General features: G+C 39.1%; 1 protein-coding gene across 3 annotated transcripts in view; it reads right to left on the reverse strand.

Moving 5' to 3' along the window:
* The window catches only part of LOC143219220 (protein O-mannosyl-transferase TMTC1-like), a 719300-nt gene that overhangs the window by 278716 nt on the left and 414794 nt on the right, over positions 1–25790 (reverse strand). For all 3 annotated transcript variants that reach the window (XR_013011281.1, XM_076445179.1, XM_076445165.1), the window contains one exon: positions 7157–7260. Coding sequence is in view for 2 of the 3 variants with exons in the window: in XM_076445179.1 (XP_076301294.1) it covers positions 7157–7260 (104 nt within the window). In the remaining variant the exon portion in view is untranslated. The remainder of the gene's footprint in view (positions 1–7156; positions 7261–25790) is intronic.

Genomic DNA, 25790 nt, shown 5'->3' on the forward strand with positions numbered 1-25790 from the left:
GATAATTCAATTTATATAATTGTTTGATGCTATTACTGTCATGCTGACAGGAATACCATATCAAATACCAGACCAATAGCAATCGTTATGCGAATTTCCTTATGCGTGTAAGAATAAAAGATAACATTGAAACTAGTTATAACTGTATAGATTTTAGACCACCCAATGTTCTGAACCCTCCCCACATTGGGCTACTTTCCTTCACTAGTAATTAGAGCGACTTTTAGAGAACCCTTTTCCGCGCAATCGTCAAAAATTGGCGCGACGCCACGTGGGTAGAAGAGCGTCAGATAGTCCGCACATAATGTGTTAGCAGCGAAAAGGCGAGATATCGTGTCGAATTCGCTCGATTTGCACCGTCATCGAGAGACACGTGTCGGGCACATATGAAGCCGGAATCAGCGATGAAATCGGCGAAAACCGAAACGTGGCGTGGCGTGGCCAACGCCGTGGAACCGAGAATGGGCGCGCAACACTTGCGAGCCTCCTGGAAGGTTGGTCTGGTGTGGGTTCAAACGATCGTAAATTCCGCAAAACGACGGTACATCCGGCCAAATTATACATCTCGTAAAATATTCCCGAGCGGTTTCCCGAAGCCAGGCAGAAAGTATTTCGCATAATATCTTCTCCAGGCTGGGCAGAAGCGAAGTGCACCCCTCCGACCAGTTCGCTCGATTGGCTAACGGTGGAGGATCGGAGCGAGACAACGGAAAAGGGAGGGTGAACTTTAGGCAAGGCAACCGGGGATACAGAATGAATGCCGGATCCGAGTTCGGGAAGAAGAAATCGGTACCCTCCCGATAACGCTGATACGACGGAATGGAACGGAACGGAACCGGACTGAAAGGACAAAACAATATTTCAATATGCTAAAATTACCGGGCACGCTTTCCGGCTATACTTTTGCTAAGTAAAGCGGCCGTACTTTCATTCCTGTTTCCGCCGTCGGCGAATAACGAGCTTCAGTTTTTTGCTATTGTAAGTTCGCTACTTCAATCTGGTATATTCGACGAGTTTATATCGAAGATGAATGGAGCCTGGCAAATGCAGAATCGATAGAGTCGAGGGACAATACAACGTTGGGACACGCGAATTAGATTGCAGGATAGCAGAAGCTGCATTTTTATTGTTTCCCTAATGGGATTACACGACTTCCTCGCTTTCCCATTCTTGTTGTCTTCTTTTTTCTGCTTCCTTTGCCAAGATCTCCGGACAGAGAAGCTTGAATTGACGCAAATCGGGACTATCGAGTTTGCATCGCATCGATATAGAGTCTACCGAATCGGATTCTCGGATTCTGATGTTGGAGTGTTGGAGATCTCTCAGTTTTATAACTGTGAGTCCACAAGATTCAGAATCTTGAGCATTCTAACTTGAAATACCCATATTTTAGGATCCGAATATATGTGAAGGATTTAGGATTCTGGACACAAGAGAATTCTAAAGTCAAAAAGGCATTTTAAAATCTAAGCATTAAGACCGCAAGACTCTCATTTAGACACGGGGATCTAATTGTTAGCAAAGTGGTAACTTTTTTCAGAAATCCGAATAAAACCCTCCTACGTTCACCAGCACATGGACAAATAGTCAACCCCTCCTCCGCTACTACCTGATCCATCACCGATCCCTATGTATGCATGCTGACCTCAACTACGTTCCGATATATATTTCAGTGTCTAAGGCAGGGCCCTTTAGATAGCCTTACTGGCAAGCCCTTTAGCGGGCCTAGGACGACACAAGCTCCCTTTCCTTTTCCCTCGCTCACTTGCAACTTCAGCAGCTGCGAAATTGGTGATCCTGACAAAGAACACAACGCAACACGACGACTACAATCAGAAGAAGGTGCTGCTGCAAAAACCACCGAGAATACGTAAACCTTCTCCTAACATGGCCAGTAGTGGCCATCCATCGATCTGCCACAGACGCACAGTGGTCGAAAATCGGAAGAAGTACTCCAATTTAGTTCAAAATTGAACCTCATAGGTTTTTCGGGTCGCTGATTATAAATCTGGGGTCAAAATTACAAAAAACAAAATAGCGGATTCAATATGGCGGATCCGTAACGCAAAAAATTATTGGACTCTCTTGAAAATTAGTATTTCTATATTTTTCTGGCCGTTGAATGTGAATCTGATACCAAAATTACAAAAAACAAAATGGCGGATGCGTAATCCAAGACTTTATTGGATTCTCTTGAATATAATACCTCTGTACCTTGTGTCGTTGAATATGAATCTGATGTCAAAATTAAAAAACAAACTGGAGGCCGGGTATGTGAAAAAATTATTTATTAACACATGTATTTGGTAATAGAATGTTTGCGAGGTATATTATTAGTACAAAGTGTTATCAGATGACTTCAGATAGCGAAGAATGTAAGATTTTATTGTTAAATATTGCATCCGAGGTAATTCTTTAGTACTAAAATATAACAGAAGTTTCTCAGTTCCGTTTCGCTCCGATATTTCGCTCACCTCTAGTAAAATAAATATATGTATAATGTATACTATGGTGTTTCATAAGTAGTATTAAGATGTCATGTACAAAAAAGATGAAACAATATCCCCCCGAAGTCACACAATTGTTTGAAGAACCTGATATGAATGAAGATTTGTCATGTGACGAAGTATTGTAAAGTTACTTGTATACAAATTATTTTGTATTTTCCATAATTGTGATTGTAATTGGTGTTTTAAATGCAATATTTAGCATTAAAATCTTACACTGTTGACTATCTGTCGCATTTTATTGTAATATATAACAATAATGTACCTTACATTTGCGAATATTAGTTTTGTCTACGATTTAGGGCAAATTCGCCTTTTCGGAACGTTACCGGTCGCTAAGGAAATGTGGATAATTCATAAGATCGCAATAGGTCGCAGGAAAATGAAACATACACTTGTTTAATAGCCTTAGCAGCTTCTTTCCAAAAAAGTAAACGCTTGATCGCGATTGATAAGCAACTTTTTCGTTAATAAAATGTACCAGATGTGTAGATTTCTCTTTTTCATCTCCGAGAGCTTTAAAAAATTAAATAAAGCAATAAAATCAGAATATTATATTAAATTAGGACATGCCCAACAATAGCAAGAATGATAAACCAGGGTTACAGCGCGATAATAAATCGCAGAGGTAATTTCAATTATGGTTGAAAATGCCGGTCTTCTAGAACTACTTACTTTGAACTTACGTATCTCCGACAGAAACGTATTAAATATTGGCTGTAACAAAAAAATATGCTCTGGAATCTTATAAATAAAGTACTATTATACAGATTTTTAAACAACGGGAAAAAATGTTTGACTTTTGGCCACGATTTGGCGATTTCCGACCACTGTGACGTCAGGTACGCAGAAAGCACGAGACCCACGGACCTACGACGACTGTTAAGATTATAGGTTAGGACAGGCCTGGGCGACGCTAGCTCGCGGAACAGATGTGGCTGCTTCTTTCCTTCTCTTGCTCGGTAAGACAGTCTCCACCACGTCCACTCCGACAGAGGAGTAGCAAGAACATCTGTTCCGCGAGCCAGCGTCGCCCAGGCCTGGGTTAGGAGATTGAATATAATTTTTTAATACTAGATGTTTCTTCAAATAGCACAGCACAATGAAATAAACGTTGCTCAGGTGTGAATAAATAATGTTTGCATATAACACAATATAATTGAACTTTATATAAACCGTGTGGGAGCTGTGACTTGCTCGGTGAGTTAGCTCGGACTGACTGATAGAATATTTGCCTTATTCCTCCTTAGGCCATTAAGTGCGGAAAAATGACGGCTCTTAACGTGCAATGAAACGCAGGTCAAAAGAGCTTTCCTTCTATACATATATGCTCGTGCATTTCGGTGTATACTCCAACAACGACGTCAACAGATCGGCGAATTCGTGGAGGATCAGCATGCCGAATCCATATCCTTTTCAAACGGCCATGCTAGGAGAATAGCATCTACGACTCGATAGGCTCGAGCACGCGACTCATTGCTTCGCTGCGACAACAACCAGAGCAATGCGCTCAAACGACGACGACAGCGATATAGCATCATCGAGTGGAAAAACGACCTGCAAACATCGCATCGTCTTCCCTGGATTCGATTGTGGACCAGCGTGGAAATGAAACTCGTCCAGATATCGGTGATCACTGGCAGGGGACATTTAATGTTTCGGAATTGGATAAGCCTGTAATGGCAGAATGGGTAGATGTAGGTAGGCAGATGTAGGTAGAAATGCGAATAGTAGGCCCCTATATCTATTATTGCCGGGAGTAAGGCGTTGAAGGGGTTTGAAGTCCCTTTGGTGGTGGGGTTTTAGTGGGTAGGGACAGGGAGTTAGTCCCGTTTTCCCCAACTGTCAGCTTAGCGGGAGCCAAGTCCCACACTACCCTCTCTGTCCGGTTGAGAGGGTGTGCGTAACAGCATTTCCCCACCGCCACGAAACGAAAAAAAGGGGACATTTAATGTGGTGGCAACCTCTTCCGATCGCTAGCAAATGAACAAATAGTCTCAACACCTTTCCCGCTACTGTCTGATTCGTCAATCACTATACATATGTACCATCCTCAACCGCCTTCTGATATCCCAGCGTCTAAGGCGAAGCACACTAGATAGCCTTAAGTACCGATGAGTTCTCTGGCGGGCCGAGGATGAAACGCTTCCTTTCCTACTCCTTCTCTCTCACACAACACCAACCGCCGTCAAAGAGTTATCTGAATATCTGATCTAGGTCAGTTGACAGATTGTAATTTACGACAGTATCGTTAATGTGAGAACAAACAAGGTCTGTGCAGATACGGCTGACCAGCGGGTAGTGATAGACACAAGTGGGATTCTCCGTTCGCTTGCATAGCTTTACCTTTGGCGCTTTCATAGTCTTTGTGACGCGATCTGACTTGTAGATATGACCGCTTGGGCCAATAACAAGACACGCGCTGGAACGATTTGATACGATTCGGACCCGCATTCCTTTGCCTAGCCAGCTTGTCGCTTCACTGTATCGTATTCATCGGTGCGCGTAATATTCGTTGCCGGCAGCGTCTGTGTTCCGCCGAAAAAGTCAGCAGAAACGACAGCCAGCATATCAAGAGCATGATCACGGTATCGGTTTCCGTTGGTCATTCGTTCCCGAACGACAGGACACCCTCCCGCGGAACGTGACAAACACTCGGTCAAAAACAGGGGGAGCAGAATTGAAAGCGGAGCCGAGCACATTCTCTTCCACGAATAATACAATAATTCTTCCGTCGATACTAGACGGAAACGGCGCGGATGTTCCAGCGCGGCATAGCCGGCCGAAAAGGAAGTGTACTGCGTCATATCGAGATATTGAAATGGAGCGTTACATCGAGACCGGTTCTATTTTCCCGGCTGCGTAAACCATCGGGACATATTCCTTTCTCGCCACGGGATAGCTACCCGGGTCCAGTCGATATCGTCAGTCTTCAGGGAGATAGCGGAATCGGATTTACCGGACACGTCCGTCGGTCCGTAAAATCGAGTCGTATATTTCGGAATTTTTCGTTGAGCATTCGAGGGACCACGGAATGAGAGAGAGAGAGAGGAAGAGGAGCAGGCTTGCTGCCTCTTCCACCTTTCCTTCGCCACGGCTTTTTTCTCGTGCAAAACAGCCAGAGTAAGGTAAACGCGTGCACGGCGACGAATGGCGCGGAACATCCCAAAGAACCCGGCAAGAAAATGATCGGAAATCGAACGGAGGGTCTTTCCGGCTGTTGCGAACGAGCGTCCTCCTATGAGTGTGGCCCCGTCTCCCGCGAGCACACGGAGAACATTTTTGAAAAGTCGAACGAGCGCCGGCTCTTTGATGGTGCCGTTGCAGCGAGCCAGCTTCGCCCACCTCCGCCCCATCCTCCTGCCGCGCGCTTCATCCATCGAAATGGGTGAGGTGGGCAGGAGTAAGCAACTGGAAAAGTTGAAGCCGAGGCGGTCGGTTTAACCCGCCCACGAATCCGGAGACCCCATCATCGAGGCCAGATTCAACCGGCGCTCCAGAACTTGGTGATACCTAACGAGACACCATCCCAGGTGTTTTACTAGGTGATTACATGTGACATGCCGGATTTTTAGCGATTTTTATTATTTTCCTCTAACCATCTTCAGAATTCATGTTTCATGGTGTATTTAAACTTTACGATCAAAAGTTATATTTTAGAGAAAAATTAAATAGAGGATCACAGTCTTTACAAAGAATGTTTGACGGACATCCTGGCTGCCATCACCATGGTTCTCGGGTAGAGGTTTATCACGACAATTTATTGTAACATTCAATCGTTGTAGAGCAGATCATTATCACCTTGCAGCTTCTCTTTCACGACTACATATAATAAATGATTCCAAATGTAACTGCGGCAATGAGGTTCAAGCTCTTAACCATATCATTTGGCAATGTACCTTGTTGGAATCACAAAGAGTTGATCTCATGAAAAAATTAAGGAAGCTCAATTTGTTTCCACCCTTAAATATCAGATCGTTACATTATGAACCGAATATTCAGGCATGTTATCTTCTTTTCAATTTTTTCAAGCAATGTAATTTAAAAATTTAAAGTTATGTACTTAATGTCTTATATACCTAATGTGTTCTGTGCTGTACCTACATTACTAATGTTACCTTCCCGAAAACCCTCACCCAGCACACTCCACATGGACATCCCTTTGGCGACCGATAGCCAAATGTGCCAAGACGGACACCAGCCACCGCCCCCGATGTGTTTAGTCCTGATATCCCCATTCAAGACCTCAATCAGGCCTAGACCCTGCCATAAATTCCTCGATTTTGCTTGGAACTCGTTGACGCTAACTTATAATCTTTCCGTAAAGGCTAAAATATGTCTCCTCGAATTGTTTGCCCGGATTTCGGGCATGATTACGAGTTCGTTTGCTCGGTAATTCAAAGAAGTTAAAACGCGGCAGCGTTAATCATATCAAAAGTATGAAACGCAGAGATACATTTATCTCAGCGATACGTTCGCGCGCGGCGCTTTGGTATCGCGTTTATCCAGCGCGGGATGGTTTCGCGGGTATGTGACAGTGGCACGACAATGTCCGTGCGCCTACAATCGCCACGAGTTTTGCAACATTGTATATAATTGTAAACCTTGTTACAACTCGCGCGGCATAAAGGACTTATGCGGATACTCACCTGACGTGGAAACAGGGATGAAAAGCTGCCGGATTATCCTGCGGCGAGAACTTCGGCAAAGCGCCGTGAAGGAGGGCGAGTCGCACAACCAACAGCACGCCGAACTGTAAATAAAAGAAATCCTTTAATAAGACTGGCAAACTGTAACTGTCTCGGCCGCGTGTTTACACGGCAATTTCTCTCTCTCATCTCTCTCATCACTTTTTCTCTCTCTCTCTCTCTCTTGCTCTCTTACTCTTGAACATCTCTCTGAATATAATGTATTTTTTCGCGCAATCGCGATTAATCGTTGCGGACACATGTAATCGTTACAAAGAAAAATTTAAACCGGCTGCGGTCTTGCTTATCTTTTGATTGCACACGTGCGCGTGGTCTCGTACGATAAAAATTTAGGCATCTAAATGAAACACAATCGTGGTGCGCTTTTTGCGCAAACAGGGCTAACCTATTAATCGATTGCGTGACAATTACGTAGAGGGTGTTTCAAAATTATATATAAATAAAGGATTACAAAATTGACCTTGACCCTTTTTCCAAGGTCAATCATTTTTTGTATTGCATTCGGTATTAAGGGTCTGTCGTAAAGATTCGGATACCATATAAGTAGGGCAGTGCTTTTTCAACATTAACGCACTGGAAACACCAATTTCATCGTTATCAGCTTTATATTTCGGTTTATAAACAAACTTTTTATGAGCATTAAAAGCAACAAATCGGATTCAGTGTAGAGCTGTGCCAAGAAGAAGCTAAAAATATATATATTCTGAAAAGTTTAATTGTGTTTCTTATTGATTCGTTTTCAACTGACAATTTTTCAGTCTTGATTGCTTAAATATATCTAATTTGTTAGAAACTTAATGTAGTTTAAATTTACAAAAAGAATTGTGCATATATTGCGATTTGAATTTTTTTTGTATATGTTTCGAAGTGGCGGTTTTTGTAAAGGTTGGGACACTCGTGCCGTATAAATTTGGATAAAAACTTTTATCCTTGTTTTGCATGTAGTTGTCATTTTTATGAATAGAAATCATGTTTTAAATGTATTTATGTAAAATAATCAAACTGGTAAGGCAAGGACTACATTAGATTTATGTTAGTTATGCACAAGCTGAAAATTTCGTCGAAATCGATTAACATACACACGAGCTACAAATGGTTAAAAATGGTGAGAATCGTAGTTTTACACGACTTTTGATCAGTTTCCAATATTTTGTTATTTCATTAAAAATCCTCGAGAAATATAGTCTTATTTCTCATTTCTCGAGAAATGAAAAATGTTGAGAAATCAGGAACACTAAACCTTTCTTGTATAAAAACCAACTTTAAAGTTTCGTAACCTATTTTATTCCATATGTCTACAGGGTGTCATGTGGAACACATATGTCGTCACATGGGGTGTTTGAAATGAAGATAATACTGTTTAGATAATAACACAAATATAATGCATGTCATGTAGTGTGTGATTGTTATTAATTTCTGCAATTATTTTTGTGACTATGTTCGACCCTGTATTAAATATAAATCCTATTAAACTAGTATATAGTAATATTGCATTTATCTTTACATATAAACGGACAATATAACAAATAATTTGTTCTCCGAGTGTGATTTCTTAGTGACGTCCTTCCCGATTAATGTATCTGAGAATATGAGGTCTTGGATTTTCATGGCGTCATGAAATATCGCTTAAGAATGTTCTGGAGGTACAATGGGAGACACAAAAGTACAAGAAATTCGAAATCCATCAATATATTGGCAATGAAAGCCATTCATGAGTATATTTTGCATTAAAAAAATAGATTAATTTAGAAAGCTTTCGTTTAATTAGTGAATTTCATGTTATATTTATTTTTTAATCAAATTGTCTTCATATTATAAAAAATTGTAAGTGACTTTTGCGAATAATTGTACCCTCTAATTGTAGCTATATTCAGTGGTCTACACAGTTGTCGCGTTTCCATGCTAGTGAGAAGGACAACACGATTTTGACGTTTTGTAACAGTTTATAATTTTTTGCTCTGTAACTGTTTAGTGAATCCTAATAAATTTTGAACATAATTAATTACATAATTTTTACTATATATAAAATAAACCTGGAGTTTCTAGTTGCGTTTTTTCAAGGCTTAAATAGGGTTTGAAGTGGAATTTTATGAATTCCCCATAAGAAGACGTGTTAAAATGTGCAAACTTTAAGTTGCTATAATTCTTAAACGGTGCAGTGAATCGAACCCAAACTTTGGTAATTGCATTAATTTAGTAAGAATTATATCTTGTCAAATTTTTAAAAATTTTGTTGCGTTTTTATATATCTCCACAACATTCTTAAGTTTCAATCGTTTGGGTATGAACGTAGCAGATATGTATGCTGCCCGGATTTCATAGCGAAACATAAAGCAATTTTTTCATCCGGCCGTAGCAACTAATCCTACTGTTTCGATCGTTGATATCAAATAACAACAAGCTTCCGTCATTTCACACATCTGTGAAGCGACAGTTGTTTTAAATTTGTCATATGCTCCGTACGTTTGAAACGATAGTTTAAACGATTAATTTAATCCATGGAGTGTAAAAGCTTCCACTATCAATTCCGCTAAATAGTATTTAAACAATCTACGCAGACTCAAAACAATATTCTGCGGCCAAATATTGAATACGTTTTCTGAATGGTGCATTCAAATATTTGATTTCGTTTAACGTTTTAACCATTTTTATGCTTCGCAAAGCTACGCTGAAATGGATTCGGAATCCGATGATATCATTTCGCAGCGAATCGACGTTTGAAACAATTATTAGGGAAGAGCGAAGGATTAGACTGGGCGCAATACCGTGGACGGTAAATATTTATTAAGCTACTTTTTGATTTCTGCGAGCTCGACTCATTCGTAAAATAGGATCACTGATTTAAATCATTTCACCATCCTCTGAATAGATTCAGTCACGAACTTATGCAATCATCTGATATTTATAACTTCGTGCCTGATGCATGAAGGAATTATATAGTTACCATTCTTTTCTAATTGTGTAGAAAAGAATGGTGACTACATAATTGATTAATAAACCTGTATTCTTTAAAATTTAACCATTGAATTTTATTTTCAAATCGGGCACGAACTTATTGCAATCATTTGATACTTTTATTGGCAAGCTCAGCAGATCCCACTCGAAATTTGCTGCGATTGTTCCTTTATTACCCGACTGGCTCTAAAACGTGAATTTTCTACCTAGAGTTTACACAACTTGAAAGATGAATAAGGGTGGAATAAAAGGTAATTCCACTGGCTGAAGAGCCTCTTACTAGCATCTTCTGGAGACCCTTGTAGCTCGATGACTCGCTACATTGCTAGAAATCATTCGAAGTTTTCATTAGTTGGCTAGGAAGACGGGAAACAAGTACCGCTCGACACATTTGCTCGGGGGAGATTGTCTTCATTTCATCTAACAGTGTCCAAATTAACCGTTTATTTAAGATAGACACTAATGAAACGTTTTCACTGTTGTGATTTGTTCAGCTCGTTTTTATTTTAGTTCTGCAATTCAGTTAAATTTTTTATGTCATTGTGTTGTTCAAATGAAATTTTATAGATTTTCTGTCTACTCAAAACTTTATATGGATTGGCTTGCTTATACCCGTTAAATTTATTATGAGATCGCATTCCTTTGCCGCATCGGAATTGTTCTCTATTCTTTTTTCCTCAAAGGGTGTAAGTTGTGAGGGCACAATAAATACAAATTTCATATTATCAACATACAGGGTGTCCCAAAACTCCTTCAAGTCCGGGAAATGGGAGGTTCCTGTGGTCATTCGAAGCGACATTTTCCTTTGCAAAAATGGCCGCCGCGGCTTTTGTTTAGGCGCCAACTGTCTATTGGCCGACTGTGCCAACTCGCGTTTATGTCGCGCTCTGACTGGTCCGTGCGTTTCGTTAATAACTCCTAAACAAAGCCGCGGCTGACATTGGTGCAAAGGAAAATGTTGCTTCAAATGACCTAAGGAACCTCCTATTTCCCGGACTTGAAGGAGTTTTGGGACACCCTGTATACATTAAAATTTAACTATTTTCCAAATTATAATTGTTAAAATGAGTTAACACTATTCAAGATAATAAGAGTAAAGTAAAAATGAACGAATAATAAAATAAAATAGATATTACAGTTAAAGTTTCCATAAATATTTATACAGAATGAGATACGACGACGATTCCTCTTTCTTCTCTAATACTTTAGCTTCGCGGTAATGCAACTTCTCAACAGACTGTAACACTGTGCCCACCACAGTCATCTGATCGAGTCAATTCACCTGATCTAGCGACTCTGGTGTGAGTGAGTGAATCTCACGGAATACATACAGTAGCGGACAAAAGTTTAAGACCGCTCTAAAGAAGATTATTATTATTTTCGGCAATAAATCGTGAAAATCTGCAATTTTTACCATTGTTAACCGTTTGTAGCTCATTGCAACGTCGACCGATTTCGACGAAATTTTCAGATTATGTTTAATTGGCACAGATCTACAAAAAAAATTTTTTTAAATTTTCAATATAGGCCCAGATAAAAAAGTAAAAAATTCAACTTTTAGTATTTTTTCAACAATTCCGATCAATTGCAATTTTTGAAAAAATGTCTTTTTACATCCTTTAGCGAACTAATTGCTCTAGCTTCCCAAAAAAGTTCAAATCGTATAGTACAATACTAAAAAAGTTATCGTCTTCTTTAGAGCGGTCTTAAACTTTAGTCCGCTACTTGTTGCGTTTAAGAAAAAAAAATACTCACCGTTTATATTACGTTACAAACCAAAATGGTGCTACGAATAATTTGTTTTGTTCTTTAATCAATTATAATAAATTTTAAGAATAATGAATCAATATTATTTCTACGGAAAACCACGCCACTCTCTTCACACATAACATAACAAAACTAAACAACAACAAATGACTACAACTAAAGATTGATGAAACAGGATCTACTCGGGTTTTAGCCATGGCTAGCCAATCTTTGCAAAGAGATTAAGCGTAATGCACAACATGTGCTGTTAAATCTAACGAATCCACAGAACGGCGGCTCCGGCACGATTTCCTTAGCAACTTGAAGACTGAAGCAGACAACAATCCATCACGTTGCATTAAACACGAAAATAGCAAAGTCTGCTAACCAGACTCCACAACGAAGTGATACTCCGTCATTTGCGACAGGCAGAAGTCGAAAACACTTCAGGTCTTCGCCGTACTTCTCGATGCAATCACGGCAGCTTTATTGCATCTGGATCACGTGTAGCGACAGTTCGCTAACCGAATATCGAAACGTCCACACTTCACGCCTTGTTCCGCAACTTCGGCTGACGAATGTTATCAACTCTTAACAGTTTATCTACCGGTAGTCTATTAACCCTATGCACTCGAAGCAATTTTAATTCGAAAATCAAAATCATTTATTACATTTTTATTCAATGTAATCTTTTTTACATTGTACACATGAAATTTAACCAGTTGTCTGTCTCGTGTAACAGTTGAGCTTTTCACAATTTATAGAAAACAGACGAATTTATTATAATAATATTGAAACTGTTTTGAATAATGGTGTGGCCATTTTTACTGGCGCCTTACAGCGCCATTCGAGTGCAAAGGGTTAATATGTTTTTCAATAATTGTGCTGCAACAAATGAAAGCTTCAAAATCCTCTTTGACAGAATAATTTCAAAGGAAATGATTGGAATTTGTTATTGAGGGGGTGAGGGGTGGGCTTATGATTAAAATTTCTGTTACTATTGAAGAATTCTTTTAAAAAATCCTCTGCCATGAACCATAGACTTTCAACAATTATGGAATAATCACCGGTAGGTAATGTGTTAATAGTACTTTAGGCCCGCGCCTATTGACATTGCTACTGCAAATATTCCATATAGAAAACATAAGTCAAATTAGGATACCACAAAGAAAGTACAGGTTGGGTCACCTAAGACAAGCCACCTGAATAACTTCTATATTTGTTGAGATATGAAGAAATGTTTCAGAGAAAAGTTGTATGGTTTCGAGAGGGCCCTTATTTGGTGTACATAACTTCTTTTCTGGTGGAGGTGCTTAGGAGATTTGAAGGTCAACCCAGTTTTTTAAAATGGAACCGCATTCAATTTCTGAACCCTAACGTTTTGAGCCCTTCGCGAAACAATTTCAACGATATAGTCATTCAAGCTCATTTTGGTCACAAACGTGAAAGAGGATGAAAAATATCAATTCACTGTAAATGCTTACGTAATGGAATATTCTCAGCTTTATTAATGAAATCAAACTGTAAACGTAAGCAAACATCGCCGAAATGCTTAAGACTGAAGGATCTCGCAGCATCAGCATGGTTCAATAGTCCCCATTAAAATTTTTATTGGTATCTTGTGCAAAACCATTATTTAGGTATATGGTTCATTTCATCCTTTATTACGTTGTTATTGTGAAGGGCTACAAACGTAGGAGTCCAAAAATATGTGGGTCTATTTCAAGAAACTAGGTGTCACGTCTGCCGACGTGTTGCCATAATCGTAAGTATAGTTAATAAGAATTAAACATATAGTCAACATGTCAGAATATTCACCTAGATATAAGTTCTCACACTTCATTAAGACCAGAACCTCACGTCCGCCATAGTTCTCCCCTATTCATGTCATATTATATTTCACGTCCGCCATAGTTCTCAGTAATCGCGACACATTATATTTTTGCAACGTTGTTCTCATAATGTCACTGTAAGCATCGTGTAATCATACACCGTATTCGCCGTAGTCCCCATATCATAATCAATTCCCCGTAGCCGCTAATGTTTCTCTTTTTAATAACAACGATGAAATCGACATGTCGAAGTGGTCCGAGGAGGGCCAAGCAGCGGCAGTTCCAGTTCTGACTTCGTAACGAACAGTCCTCCCGCTTCTTGCGTCCATCCGCCCTCATGCGGTCTCATCGTTCTCGCGCGCGTTCCTAGTTCCGGTTTTTATATTAATTATAATTTAGTTTTCGAACGTTGTACCGTTGTAACGTTGAACGTTGTAATATACTCCTAGTTATCACATCAATCAGTGAGTCTCGATCAATTCCTGCCCCAACACCGCGCTCTTGCGATATACTCTTTTGCATATATTCCGTCTGCTCCTGCGTTTCCGCTTTGCACGTCTGAACATAATACTGCTCGGTGCGTTCCTCTGGATTCATCGGGAAACGCAGAAGCCTCTACCGACTCTTGCTTATTAACTATACGAGTATCGCATGCCGTTCCGCACAGTGGTCGGAAATAGCCAAAACTTGGTCAAAATAGGAAGGAGTACTCCAATTTAGTTCAAAATTGATACTCATAGGTTTTTCGGGTCGCTGATTATAAATCTGAGGTCAAAATTACAAAAAACAAAATGGCGGATTCAATATGGCGGAAGCGTAACCCAAAAAGTTATTGGACTCTCTTGAAAATTAGTATTCCCATATTTCTCGTGCCGTTGAATATGAATCTGAGGTCAAAATTACAAAAAACAAAATGGCGGATTCAATATGGCGGAAGCGTAACCCAAAAAGTTATTGGACTCTCTTGAAAATTAGTATTCCCATATTTCTCGTGCCGTTGAATATGAATCTGATGTCAAAATTACAAAAAACAAAATGGCGGCCGGTTATGTGAAAAAATTATTTATTTCCACAAATATTAAATTATTATCAGGTGACTTCAGATAGCAAAAAATGTAAGATTTTAGTGTTAAATATTGCATGCAAGGTAATTCTTTAGTACTAAAATGTAATAGAAGTTTCTCAGTTCTGTTTCGTTCCGATATTTCACTCACCTCTAGTAAAATAAAGATATGTAAAAAAAAAAAATTAAAATCTTACACTGTTGACTATCTGAAGCATTTTATTCTAATATATAACAAATATGTACCTTGCATTTGCGAAAATTAGTTTTGTCTACGATTTAGGGAAAATTCGCCATTTCGGAACGTTACCGGTCGCTAAGGAAATTGCGATAATTCATAAGGTCGCAATAGGTCGCAGGAAAATGAAACATACACTTGTTTAATAGCCTTAGCAGCTTCTTTCCAAAAAAGTAAACGCTTGATCGCGATTGATAAGCAACTTTTTCGTTAATGAAATGTACCAGATGTGTAGATTTCTCTTTTTCATCTCCCAGAGTTTTAAAAAGTAAATAAAGAAATAAAATCAGAATATTATATTAAATTAGGACATGCCCAACAATAGCAAGAATGATAAACCAGTGTTACAGCGCTATAATAAGTCGCAGAGGTAACTTCAATTATGGTTGAAAATGCCGGTCTTCTAGAACTACTAACTTTGAACTTACGTATCTCCGACAGAAGTACGTATTAAATATTCGTTGTAACAAAAAAACGTGCTCTGGAACCTTATAAATAAAGTAGTATTACATAGATTTTTAAACAACGGAAAAAAATGTTCGACTTTTGGCCACGATTTGGCGATTTCCGACCACTGTGCGCCGCGCCGGTCGCTGGTACCAGTTGCGGGAACTCGCACGCATCTACGCGAGTGAAAACGGTGGGCAACAGTTTCTGGGTATCACACGTGAACCCAGAATCATCAGCGACATAATCTTCCGGGGACGGGTGAAGATCGTCGCTCCCGTGACGACCCAGCCGGATTCTGGTACAGCCGCCAACCAGCAGCGAAAGCAGACCGACTGAAGGAGGCCTGCCGTACCCACTGACCACCCATTCTACTGCCCGAGAGTCGCTGACGATTTCTACTCGAGAATCCCGTGGTTCAGACCGGCCGCACTATCTCCTTCGTCGCCTCTACGGCCGCTATAAGGCCGCTATTAGACTAGGTCACTAGTGGCGCAACTTGGTGGCGCCACCGAATTGAAGAGCTTTTATGAATCGGTAACTGGTGGTACCACCAAGCGTTCATTCCCGCTGTCGATGTAAACGCTGTGTCGTGCTCTTATTTATTTTACGATAAATGTGGTGGTAATTTGAACGTCAATTGTTCATGTTTTCGCGATGCTGGTGGCGCAACTGGTGGCTTTGTCTAATAGGCTACATTCAAATCAATGCCCCGGCTGGTGGCTGCGCCACCAAATGTTGCCCGGCCGGTTACCCATGCCGTCCACCAGATCGGCAACAATTTTTGGTGACTCCACCAGTTACCGTAGTCTAATAGGTTACATTTGTTTCAATGGCCCACGACGTGCTGAGCCACTGGTGGAGCAACCGAGTTGCGCCACCAGTGGCCTAGTCTAATAGCGGCCTACCGAATCCGACATATCAGTAGTAAGTACTAGCCAATAGTGTGTTCGCGAAGGTCGTGGTCTCGTCAGACGTCGGACGTACGTGCCGCGTGGACAAAGGTTGTGTCATATTTGTGCGTCTAGCGTAGGTCACGTGTCGCGAAGCGATAAAATCACGCGAATAAACTTTCGGGACGTAACATAGGCTAACCTTTAAATCTCGTAAGCACATTCATCTGAAAAATATTATATACACCGCCTAATGAGCCCCTCGAAACTATACAAGTTTTGCATGAAACATTCATCCTATCTCATCAAATGTAGAAGTTATAAAGGTGGCTTGTCTTAGGTGACTCACCCTGTATATTTTCTTCATAAAAAGACTATATCTTACTCTCTACTACGACTCTCTACTCTCTCTACGACTATATCCTACTCCTGAAACAAGCTACAGCTTCGGGAATACCTGCTTGGGAAACTTCGAATGGGACGTTCTGTATGTACATATATCTCATCTGTCACTTGTATTGGCAATTTGATTAGAGGACCTCTGCCAATCCGTCCACCGTAAAGCGGTCGGCAACGCTTGTGACTGCGTCGCAGATATTGTATAAATATGTACAGAATTCTTTGGTGCCAAATATACACAATTTAACTCATATTTTCAGAATTACATGTGTGTGTATCACACAGAGTTGGGCAAAAATTTAATCAACGATTGACGAATAAACTACTTCAATCGTTAATCGCAATTAACAATAAATCTCCTAGTTTAGTCGTTAATTGCGGTTAACGATTAAATACTTACAAATCGTTAATTGGGAATAACGGGTTTCTACTTTAGTCGTTAATTGCGATTAACGATTACATTCTTTTCAATTGTAATCGTCAATCAGATAATTGATTAATGATTAACTGTTGAAACTTCGAAATGATATACGCAATCAAAACTGTATGAATACTGAAAAAAATGTAAACTGAGCTTTTGTTGAGATATGTTTCTGTCAATTCTCCATCTCCGCTCTCTGTCCCTATCTCCCTCCCTATTACAATTTATACAATAGACCGTACGGGGATTAACTTCATCAATCGAGTGAATCAGTCTACGATTTTTCGATAATTTCTTCTTTTAATCAACGATTGACGATTAACTTCATCAATCGATTGAATCAATCGCCGATTTTTCAATGATTACTTTTTTAATCGTACACATTAATCAATCAATCTTGATTAAAATTTTAATCGATTAATGCCCAACTCTGGTATCACATAACTAGAACGAGGATTTTTATGCAAAATAAAAATTATGTTCATTAATTACGAGAAGTAATGTTTCAATAAAAGTATATTTTTTCTCGTAATAGTTTTAACAAGAGAAGAACTTGACCCCCTCCCCCCATGTTTTGGCACTTATTATACGTCATTTGCGGGGGTAAACTCACATTTCCAGGACAGCAAGAGTGCGGGATGCGCCTTCTCATTTCTCGATAATGCAAAGATGGGGTTTTTCTGAGGGTTTACTGTGAAAAGCGCTAGATAAATGATCAATCTAGCCCGCGATCGCCCTCAAAAGTCCTATTTTTACGTTTACGAGGCGTATTTTGCATTATTCGAAAGCATACAGCTGTGCATGTGGCTATTTTCATAAAGCTGCGACAGCTACATGATGCCGAATAATGCAAATTACGCTTTGTAAATGTAAAAATAGGACTTCTGAAGGTAATCGTGGCCTAAATTGATCTTTTATCTAGCGCTTTTGATTACTGAAAACCCCTATCTTTGCATTATCGAGAAATAAGAAGGCGTATTCCGCACCCTTGCAATCCTGGAAAGGAGTCTACCCCTTTAAACGACGAAATTTTCATTACGTATAATTAACATAGATCTACAAGATGCATATTTTAAATTTTCATTACGGGCTTCAATAATAATTTTAAAAATCTTTTTCGCACGTCATTTAGTAAATCAATGCTTCTCATTGCTCAAAAGAAGTCGAGTCATTTGGTCTCACAAGGAGAGGACGCGGTCGATGGGTCACCGATTTTCCTGGAACTTGCAGTATTTGAAGATGTCGTCTCCATATGTAATTTCGCAAAGTTATAGCGCGCACTACTCAAGATTTTTCGAGAAAATTGCATTTGAACATCGCATTACTCGGTTATAAAGAGTTTGCGTTAATGACTTAACAGGAAGATGAGTGGCCGAGGGCGTAGAGAGGAATACTTGTAATCTGTAGGTTGCTAGTTCGAATCCCGCTATCGACATATTTTTTTATCTTGAAATTTTATTTATTATATGAGGAGAATACAGTTACCCCCTCTCTGTCATTACCGGGTTAGTCACGATCGTGGCGGAACCATGTGGATGCTCGCCGCCAGAAAATGCGGGAATAATGTCATAAAAAGGGAAGGGTAGAGTGGGAGACAAAAAAGTTTTAATCTGTCGACCGGGTTTTCCCAGATTTGTCCCAGATTTTTGTGCATCCGAGGAGATTTTCTTTAAGGATCCGGGTTTTTCGATGTTACTCGCTCACACTTGCTCCACTATCACTAGAGACATTCCACGCGAAATCAAATCTAAATATGTCTAGTCATTACTGACCTATGCACGAATCTTACAGGATTTACCGATATCTTAAAAATTGCTGATTGTACAGACGTGTAAAAAAAAGTGTCTGTAAACCGAAGTGTAACGAACCGATGAGAACGAGTCTTTAAGAGCTTATAGTGAAATCATAAGAGTCTCTACTAAAAATGTTGTCATGTGGAAAAATGTTTCCTTCACCATTTATTTTGCAATTGTTTTACAGAAATGCAATGTTTTCATAGCAGGAAAGTTTTCAAAAATTTTAAAAGAATGAGGATGTAGCCCCAAGTGTCTTCTTTACGGACCTGTTTTTAAAAATACTTTAAAATTGACGAAATTAAAGTTATTCGAAATGAACGCTGCCTCCGCGATATACAGCCTCGGACGGCCGCACACAGTGGGCTGGACGGAGAAATTGGGTCACACTTTACTATAACTCTTGAACCACAAGAGATACAGGGATGAAATTTGCACTATAAGTCATTAAATAATGATTACTATCTTCTGATAATTATCGTAATAAATACAGGGTGACAAGAAATATAACGGAGTTAATCATTTCTTATTATAATTCTGTCAAATTGACGAATTTTGAAAAACCAAATAATAACAACCATAACATGGACCTTTAGTATTCATATATTTAAGAAGTTTCGAAATGGCCACCTTTCGCGCCGATACAGAGGTTCAAACGTACCTTGAAATTTTCGGCAATGGGCCGCAGCTCTTCTAGCGCCATTCGGTCCCACTCCTGGTACAGAGATTTTTTCAATGACTCCAAATTTTTATGGGGCCGAGCACAGACCCTGGCCTCCAAAATCGACCTCACGCTGTAGTCCATCGGGTTGAGATTCGGTGAGTACGGCGGCCATTCCACAGATGTGATGAAACCTGGAAAATGGGCTTTGCACCACTCGTGAGTCGTTTTCGCCCTGTGGGCCGGCGCGGAATCCTGCTGTAACGTCCATTCCGGAACGCCGAAGTGCTGTTGGGCCCACAGAAGTACGACGGCTTCGAGAATGTCTCGTCGATACACTTCTTGGTTGATTTTGACCCCTTGATCCACGAAAACCGTAGCAAATCCCATTTTCCAGGTTTCATCACATCTGCGGAATGGCCGCCGTACTCACCGGATCTCAACTCTATGAACTCCAGCGTGTGGTCGATTTTGGAGGCCAGGGCCTGTGCTCAGCCCCATAAAAGTTTCGAGTCGCTGAAAGAATCTCTGCGCCGGGTGTGGGACCGAATGACGTCAGAAGAGCTGCGGCCCATAGCCGAAAATTTCAAAACACGTTTGAGCCTCTGAATCGGCTCAAAAGGTGGCCACTTCGAAACTTCTTAAATATATGAATACTAAAGGCTATGTTATGGTTGTTATCATTTGGTGTTTCAAAATCCTTCGATTTGACAGAATTATAATAAGAAATGTTTAACTCCGTTATTTCTTGTCACCCTGTATATTGTCTTCAGACGGAAAAGCCCGGGATCTTTATGCCGTTTGTCCTGGTTTCGCGATTTTGTAAATGGCAACCCTGCATTGCCTAGAACTCGCAGGTGTCTGGGGGCTAAAGGACGTTCGAATATTTTCTTTTAGCCACTGTATGTCCACACATTACCTAATAGGTGCGAGTTTAAATACTAACGTGCAACCAAACTCTTTCCGCTTCTGTCTTCAACGGGACTCCTCTATAGGACGCTCTTGCCAGCCAAAGGACAGACAGAGCAGGTTTTCGAGGAGCAGGAGGACCGAACAATATCTGCCAATCGTATCCATATCTTTTTCGATCGAACCAGACGCCGGAAACACGGTAACCCTCCTCGTAGTCGTCGTACACACGACACACATGGTATCTCCGTTTCATTTCGTGTTTGTGTGGCGTCGAACACCGCCTCTCATTCCGTCGTTTCGACATTCGGTGAGGGATGGAGAAGGGAGAGAAGACTCGCCCCTGAATATTGTATTATGTCGTCACGGGGCTGGTCCAGGGTGACCTGTGCAGCACGGGGAACCAGACGGAAATTCAATTTCGGTAAATATCCTACGCGCGCGAAACTTCACGAGACCGGCAAACCGCATACCTATAAGCTCGGAATTCCCTCTTGTTAGTCTTCTCTCGCAAGCCCGGACCAATGACATAACCACGGGATTGCAAAAATATCCTTTTTCTCTCGCAGCAGAACCACGTGCGTAGTTTCGTGCGGCGGATCAGCTGGCCGGATGTGCGTTCTAATTTAGCGCCAGGTGCCAGACTTTTCTACCTAGTGTCTACTTCGTTTCGGTGCACGGTATGACTGCACACTAGGGTGAACCTGCGTTATACTTGGCGAAAATTATTTCGTAGATTTTTTTGTGGGACAACCCGTAGAATGGTGCCACTGGACGAGAAAATAATCTGTGCAAAATTTGAAATTGATCGAATAACGGAAAATTGTGCCAAATCGACTTTGAAAATTTTTTTAATTTTGTAACTCGCTTTTCTCCACTGCAGTATATGGTCAGCATATATGTATGTTTATATATCGTTGAATTTGTCTTTTTACGCACTATAGCAATGTAAAAACAAAATGTAATATTGATTGATGTCCAGGGGTGTTAACTTCCTTGATAAGCATATTCGGAAAAAATGTTTGGAATAAAAGTTGCAGGGATTAATGGAGGACATATGTCCATGACCTTGTAATTGACCTTCGGATCCATTTTCAAGATTATTTGGAGGTCAATACGTATTTTTTAAATGGGAACCCCTACTTTTGACTACGGATTCTGAAAGAGCTCGAAATTTCACGTTCAGATATGTACTTATGTCCTAGATTAAAATGACTGCTAGAGGCCAAATTCAGAGGTCAAATCACTGTTTGGTGGTAAATAAAAGATGACAGTAAATACTAGCATCAGGATTGGACGAGGCTTCTGATTCATTGGTTATTGAACTTACTCGGATTCGTGAGTACATATTGAACTTGATCTCATCCCTATGTGCCACTCTATAAAAACTGAGCTGGAAGGGTAACAAAGTATTGGTAGAATTGAAGAAGATCAACTTAAATGTAATTAGTCGGACGATCTCATCGCTTTTGTCGAATAATTCTCTGGAAAAATTTGAGTGATGTTTTTTTAACGCGACTACAACGTACTTAGGAAATCTCTTGTCTGAATTTGTGATCGATTATTAGAAAAAATACATTAACGAATGTGCGTGCTCTTCACGGTATGGAAGGAAAGATTGATTAAGATTGAAAAGTAACTAAAAAGCTTTCTTTCTGGATTGTAACTACCTGCTTGAATTATTTCCGTTGCAGTTTCCTCAGAGACTACAAGGTGATTCTTCACAATTCTTTCTGTGTTTTCCAAGAAGCAGCAGCGAAGTACAGTAGAACGTGAATTATTTGAAGGAACTAGCGTTACACAGGAAAGGAGAATAAAATTTCTTCTCGTAATAAACTCTGCAAGTGGATTTTTAGAAACGGAATATTGCACGTTCGAGTCTTTAAACATCTACCGAGCAGTTGCATTAATGCAGACTGACGTTCCCGAGTTCTCGGCACAGTAAAGCGTCAAGCAATCCGTTACCTAAACGTTTCGATTGCTGGCAGGCCAGCGTAACTAGTTCGGAACGGCGTGTTAACTCGGGGTATGGAATTATAATTGTGCTGGCGGCCTTAAGATAATTCGAAACCCTGGGGTAAGATTTAAGCGGTATACCAATCGACTAACAATGAGCAAATTGATGTAGAATCAGTCAACAATGTGTAGCCGTAATGCATTAGCTTATCGATTACGTCAGTTAGGTTCCAAACAACCATAACGTACCTTCGCCTCCATCCGGGTGCAAATACGTACCGTCTGCCCGTGGCTAGCATCTACTTATATGTAGACATCTGGAATCGCAATCAATGAACCGAACAAAATTCCTTCTAAACCTTTCAGGCAATGTAGAAACAATTTCCTTAATTGTCAAGCTCGGTAATCTACACAGTGTGTCATTCAAGCGTGACTCTTCAAATATCGTTACCAATTGAACAGAAACGTAAAAAATATTTTATACGTAATTTCAATTATATCAACCTGTCAGTATGCCGCAGGCGCTGTTTTTTCAAATGTTATTTTTCTGAAAGTTCATCGGATCATCGATGTTTTTTTTATTTTTTAGCACCTATCGTATCGTGTAGTTTATGAAAAAGTACATTCAGACATACAGTGAGTGTATAAAGTATTCGTATACCTTTTAAAAACTAATAACTTTTTTATAATTGTGCCCAACGACCTCATTTTTTGTAATCAATTAAAAACATTGGTTTACGAAATGGTATGCAAACAAGATTTTGAAAAAATTACAATTTACAAGGTTACATGCAAAAAAATAAACAAGGGATTTTTTAAAACTTTTTTATTTGGGCCCTCAATGAAAATTTAAAATACATGTTTTGTAGATCTAATTTTTATACGCATGCTGAAAATTTCGTCGAAAACGATTAACACACACACGAGCAACAAGCGGTTATAAATGGTGAAAATCGTAGTTTTACACGACTTTTGATCAATTTCTGCTTAAAATCCACAGAATCGTACACCTTTCGATGCGTGTCGTTTTTTTCCTGCGTCAACCGATATCGATGAAATTTTCAGAATGTGTATAACTTCTATAGATCTACAAAACATATATTTTAAATTTTCATTGAGGGCCCAAATAAAAAAGTTTTGTTAAAATCCCTTCTTTATTTTTGCATATAACCTTGTAAATTATAATTTTTGGAAAATCTTTTTTGCATATCATTTCGTAAACCAATGTTTATATTGAAATGTTCAGTGTACCACGTTTATATTATTATGTTAGTTGTGTCTCATCGTGATTATTAATGTATATTTTTCAGATTTTTCTGATTTTGCGAAGAGATTTAAAAAAATTGGAAAAATTTCCACAAATTCTAAAGATTTACAAGTACTCGTACTTCTTGCAAAGCCTGCGTTCCTTTCAGAAACGAAATTTAGGTTTAACATTTGAGGGTCATATCATAGTAAATGTCGGAATATATCTCTTTACGAGTGACACGATGCAGTAGAAGCAGTGTGTAATTATTTGAGAAAACATCTATGATTTTGACAATGTCGAGAAAAAAACAACGATTAAAAAAGGCATTCAAATAGCTCGAATCATTACTATCAGAAATACACGATTATAGTCATTGCAGTATGTGACGCATATGGAGAATATTAGTTGAGGGCATACATAATTTATATAAAATCATAATGCGAACATTTATAATTTAAGAGGACCGCTGCATTATGCATATACAATAGTATATTTAAATGAGTTACGCAACAATAATTGAAATGCATTTAAGCACATTATATTTAAATTTGTAATCATACAGTTGTTCTTATGAGATCCTATATAGGCTGTACGAAATGAGGTGTTACAAACTGCTCTCTTAGTATCTAATTAAGATATCGACTTCCTTTTTTTAAGTGGTTCAAGAGAGCTAATCTTTTAGTATGCAATATATAGTTTGTTATGTGATAGATTTCATTAAACCAAATAATATTAACTTGAACCATATTTTTAGTTTTATATGGTTGCAGAGCTACAGCGAAAAATTGACAGTAAAAGATTCGAGTAAATGTTATTCAGTTTGATGAGAGTTATCATGATAATTGAAAATTCCACCTCCCCGATTACCTCAACGTCATGTCAAATACGAATACTGAACTTGTTTTAATCTGTACTCTCGTAATATCAAAACAAAAATATGGCATTCCATTTAAAAAGACGCAAAGTGACCTTGAAATAACCTTGATAAAAATTACTTTGTCACAGTAACATTCTACATAGAAAAGGGATTCTAAAAGTCCGTCTTTGCCCAATGATCTATCGTTCAGGAGTTATATCAAGCGGCACTTATCCGTGGGACACCTCCTGTGTAATGAAAATTTTGAAAAAATTGTGTTTAGTCTGAATTACGAAAACAAAACTAGTAGAAGTTCCTTTTTACAACTTTTATATTTGATCTTGTATCGGAAATTTAAAAAATGTGGTTTGTAGATTCATAAAAGTTATGTATGTATATGCTGAAAGTTTCATCGAAATTGATCCATTGGTTACGAGTTATAGTTACTTATAATATTAATATTATAAAGCAATTTGTAAATAAGAATGATTTATACAAAGTAATCATTATAAACGATTGAAAGTGGTGGCAAAACGGCAAAAATAGGCTGAAAAATCGGAAAACTGTAATTTTCACTATTTTTAATCGTCTATAATCGCATAATTTATATGGATCTAGAAGTCCAAATAAAAAGGTTGTAAAAAGCAAGCGTTTCAATCTTTTTCTGACTTATTGTTAAACTAAACCAGGCCTGGCCAACCCAAATGGTTTCACGGACCACTTTGATGACGTGTAACGTTACAGCGGGCCGCACTTTAGGTAAACATGCTTTTCAAAAATGTAATACAAATACAAAATGAATAAAACTTTATTGTTATACTATGATTCAATATAATTAACTCTCGAGTCTTAATGAATGAGATATTTGTTTATCCTTTCTTTCACTTAATTTTGGTAAATCTATATTTATGTTCGACGTTGCACATCTTTTGTTAGCTGGTTCTCTAAATTGGCATCAGGTAATGAAGCACGTGATAAACTCTGTAAATTTCATCTTCGAAAAAAAAATGTTTCACAAACATATGTGGATCCAAAAGCAGTTGCAACTTACAACTCGTTGTGCAAAATATCTTAAGTTAGAATATCTCTCGGATGTAATATAAGTATTGTAACAATTAAATTTTGATGTGGACGCAAAAATTTGTTTCATTTCATT

The sequence above is a fragment of the Lasioglossum baleicum genome, chromosome 2 (assembly GCF_051020765.1).
Source record: "Lasioglossum baleicum chromosome 2, iyLasBale1, whole genome shotgun sequence".
NCBI classification, from domain to species: Eukaryota; Metazoa; Arthropoda; class Insecta; order Hymenoptera; family Halictidae; genus Lasioglossum; species Lasioglossum baleicum.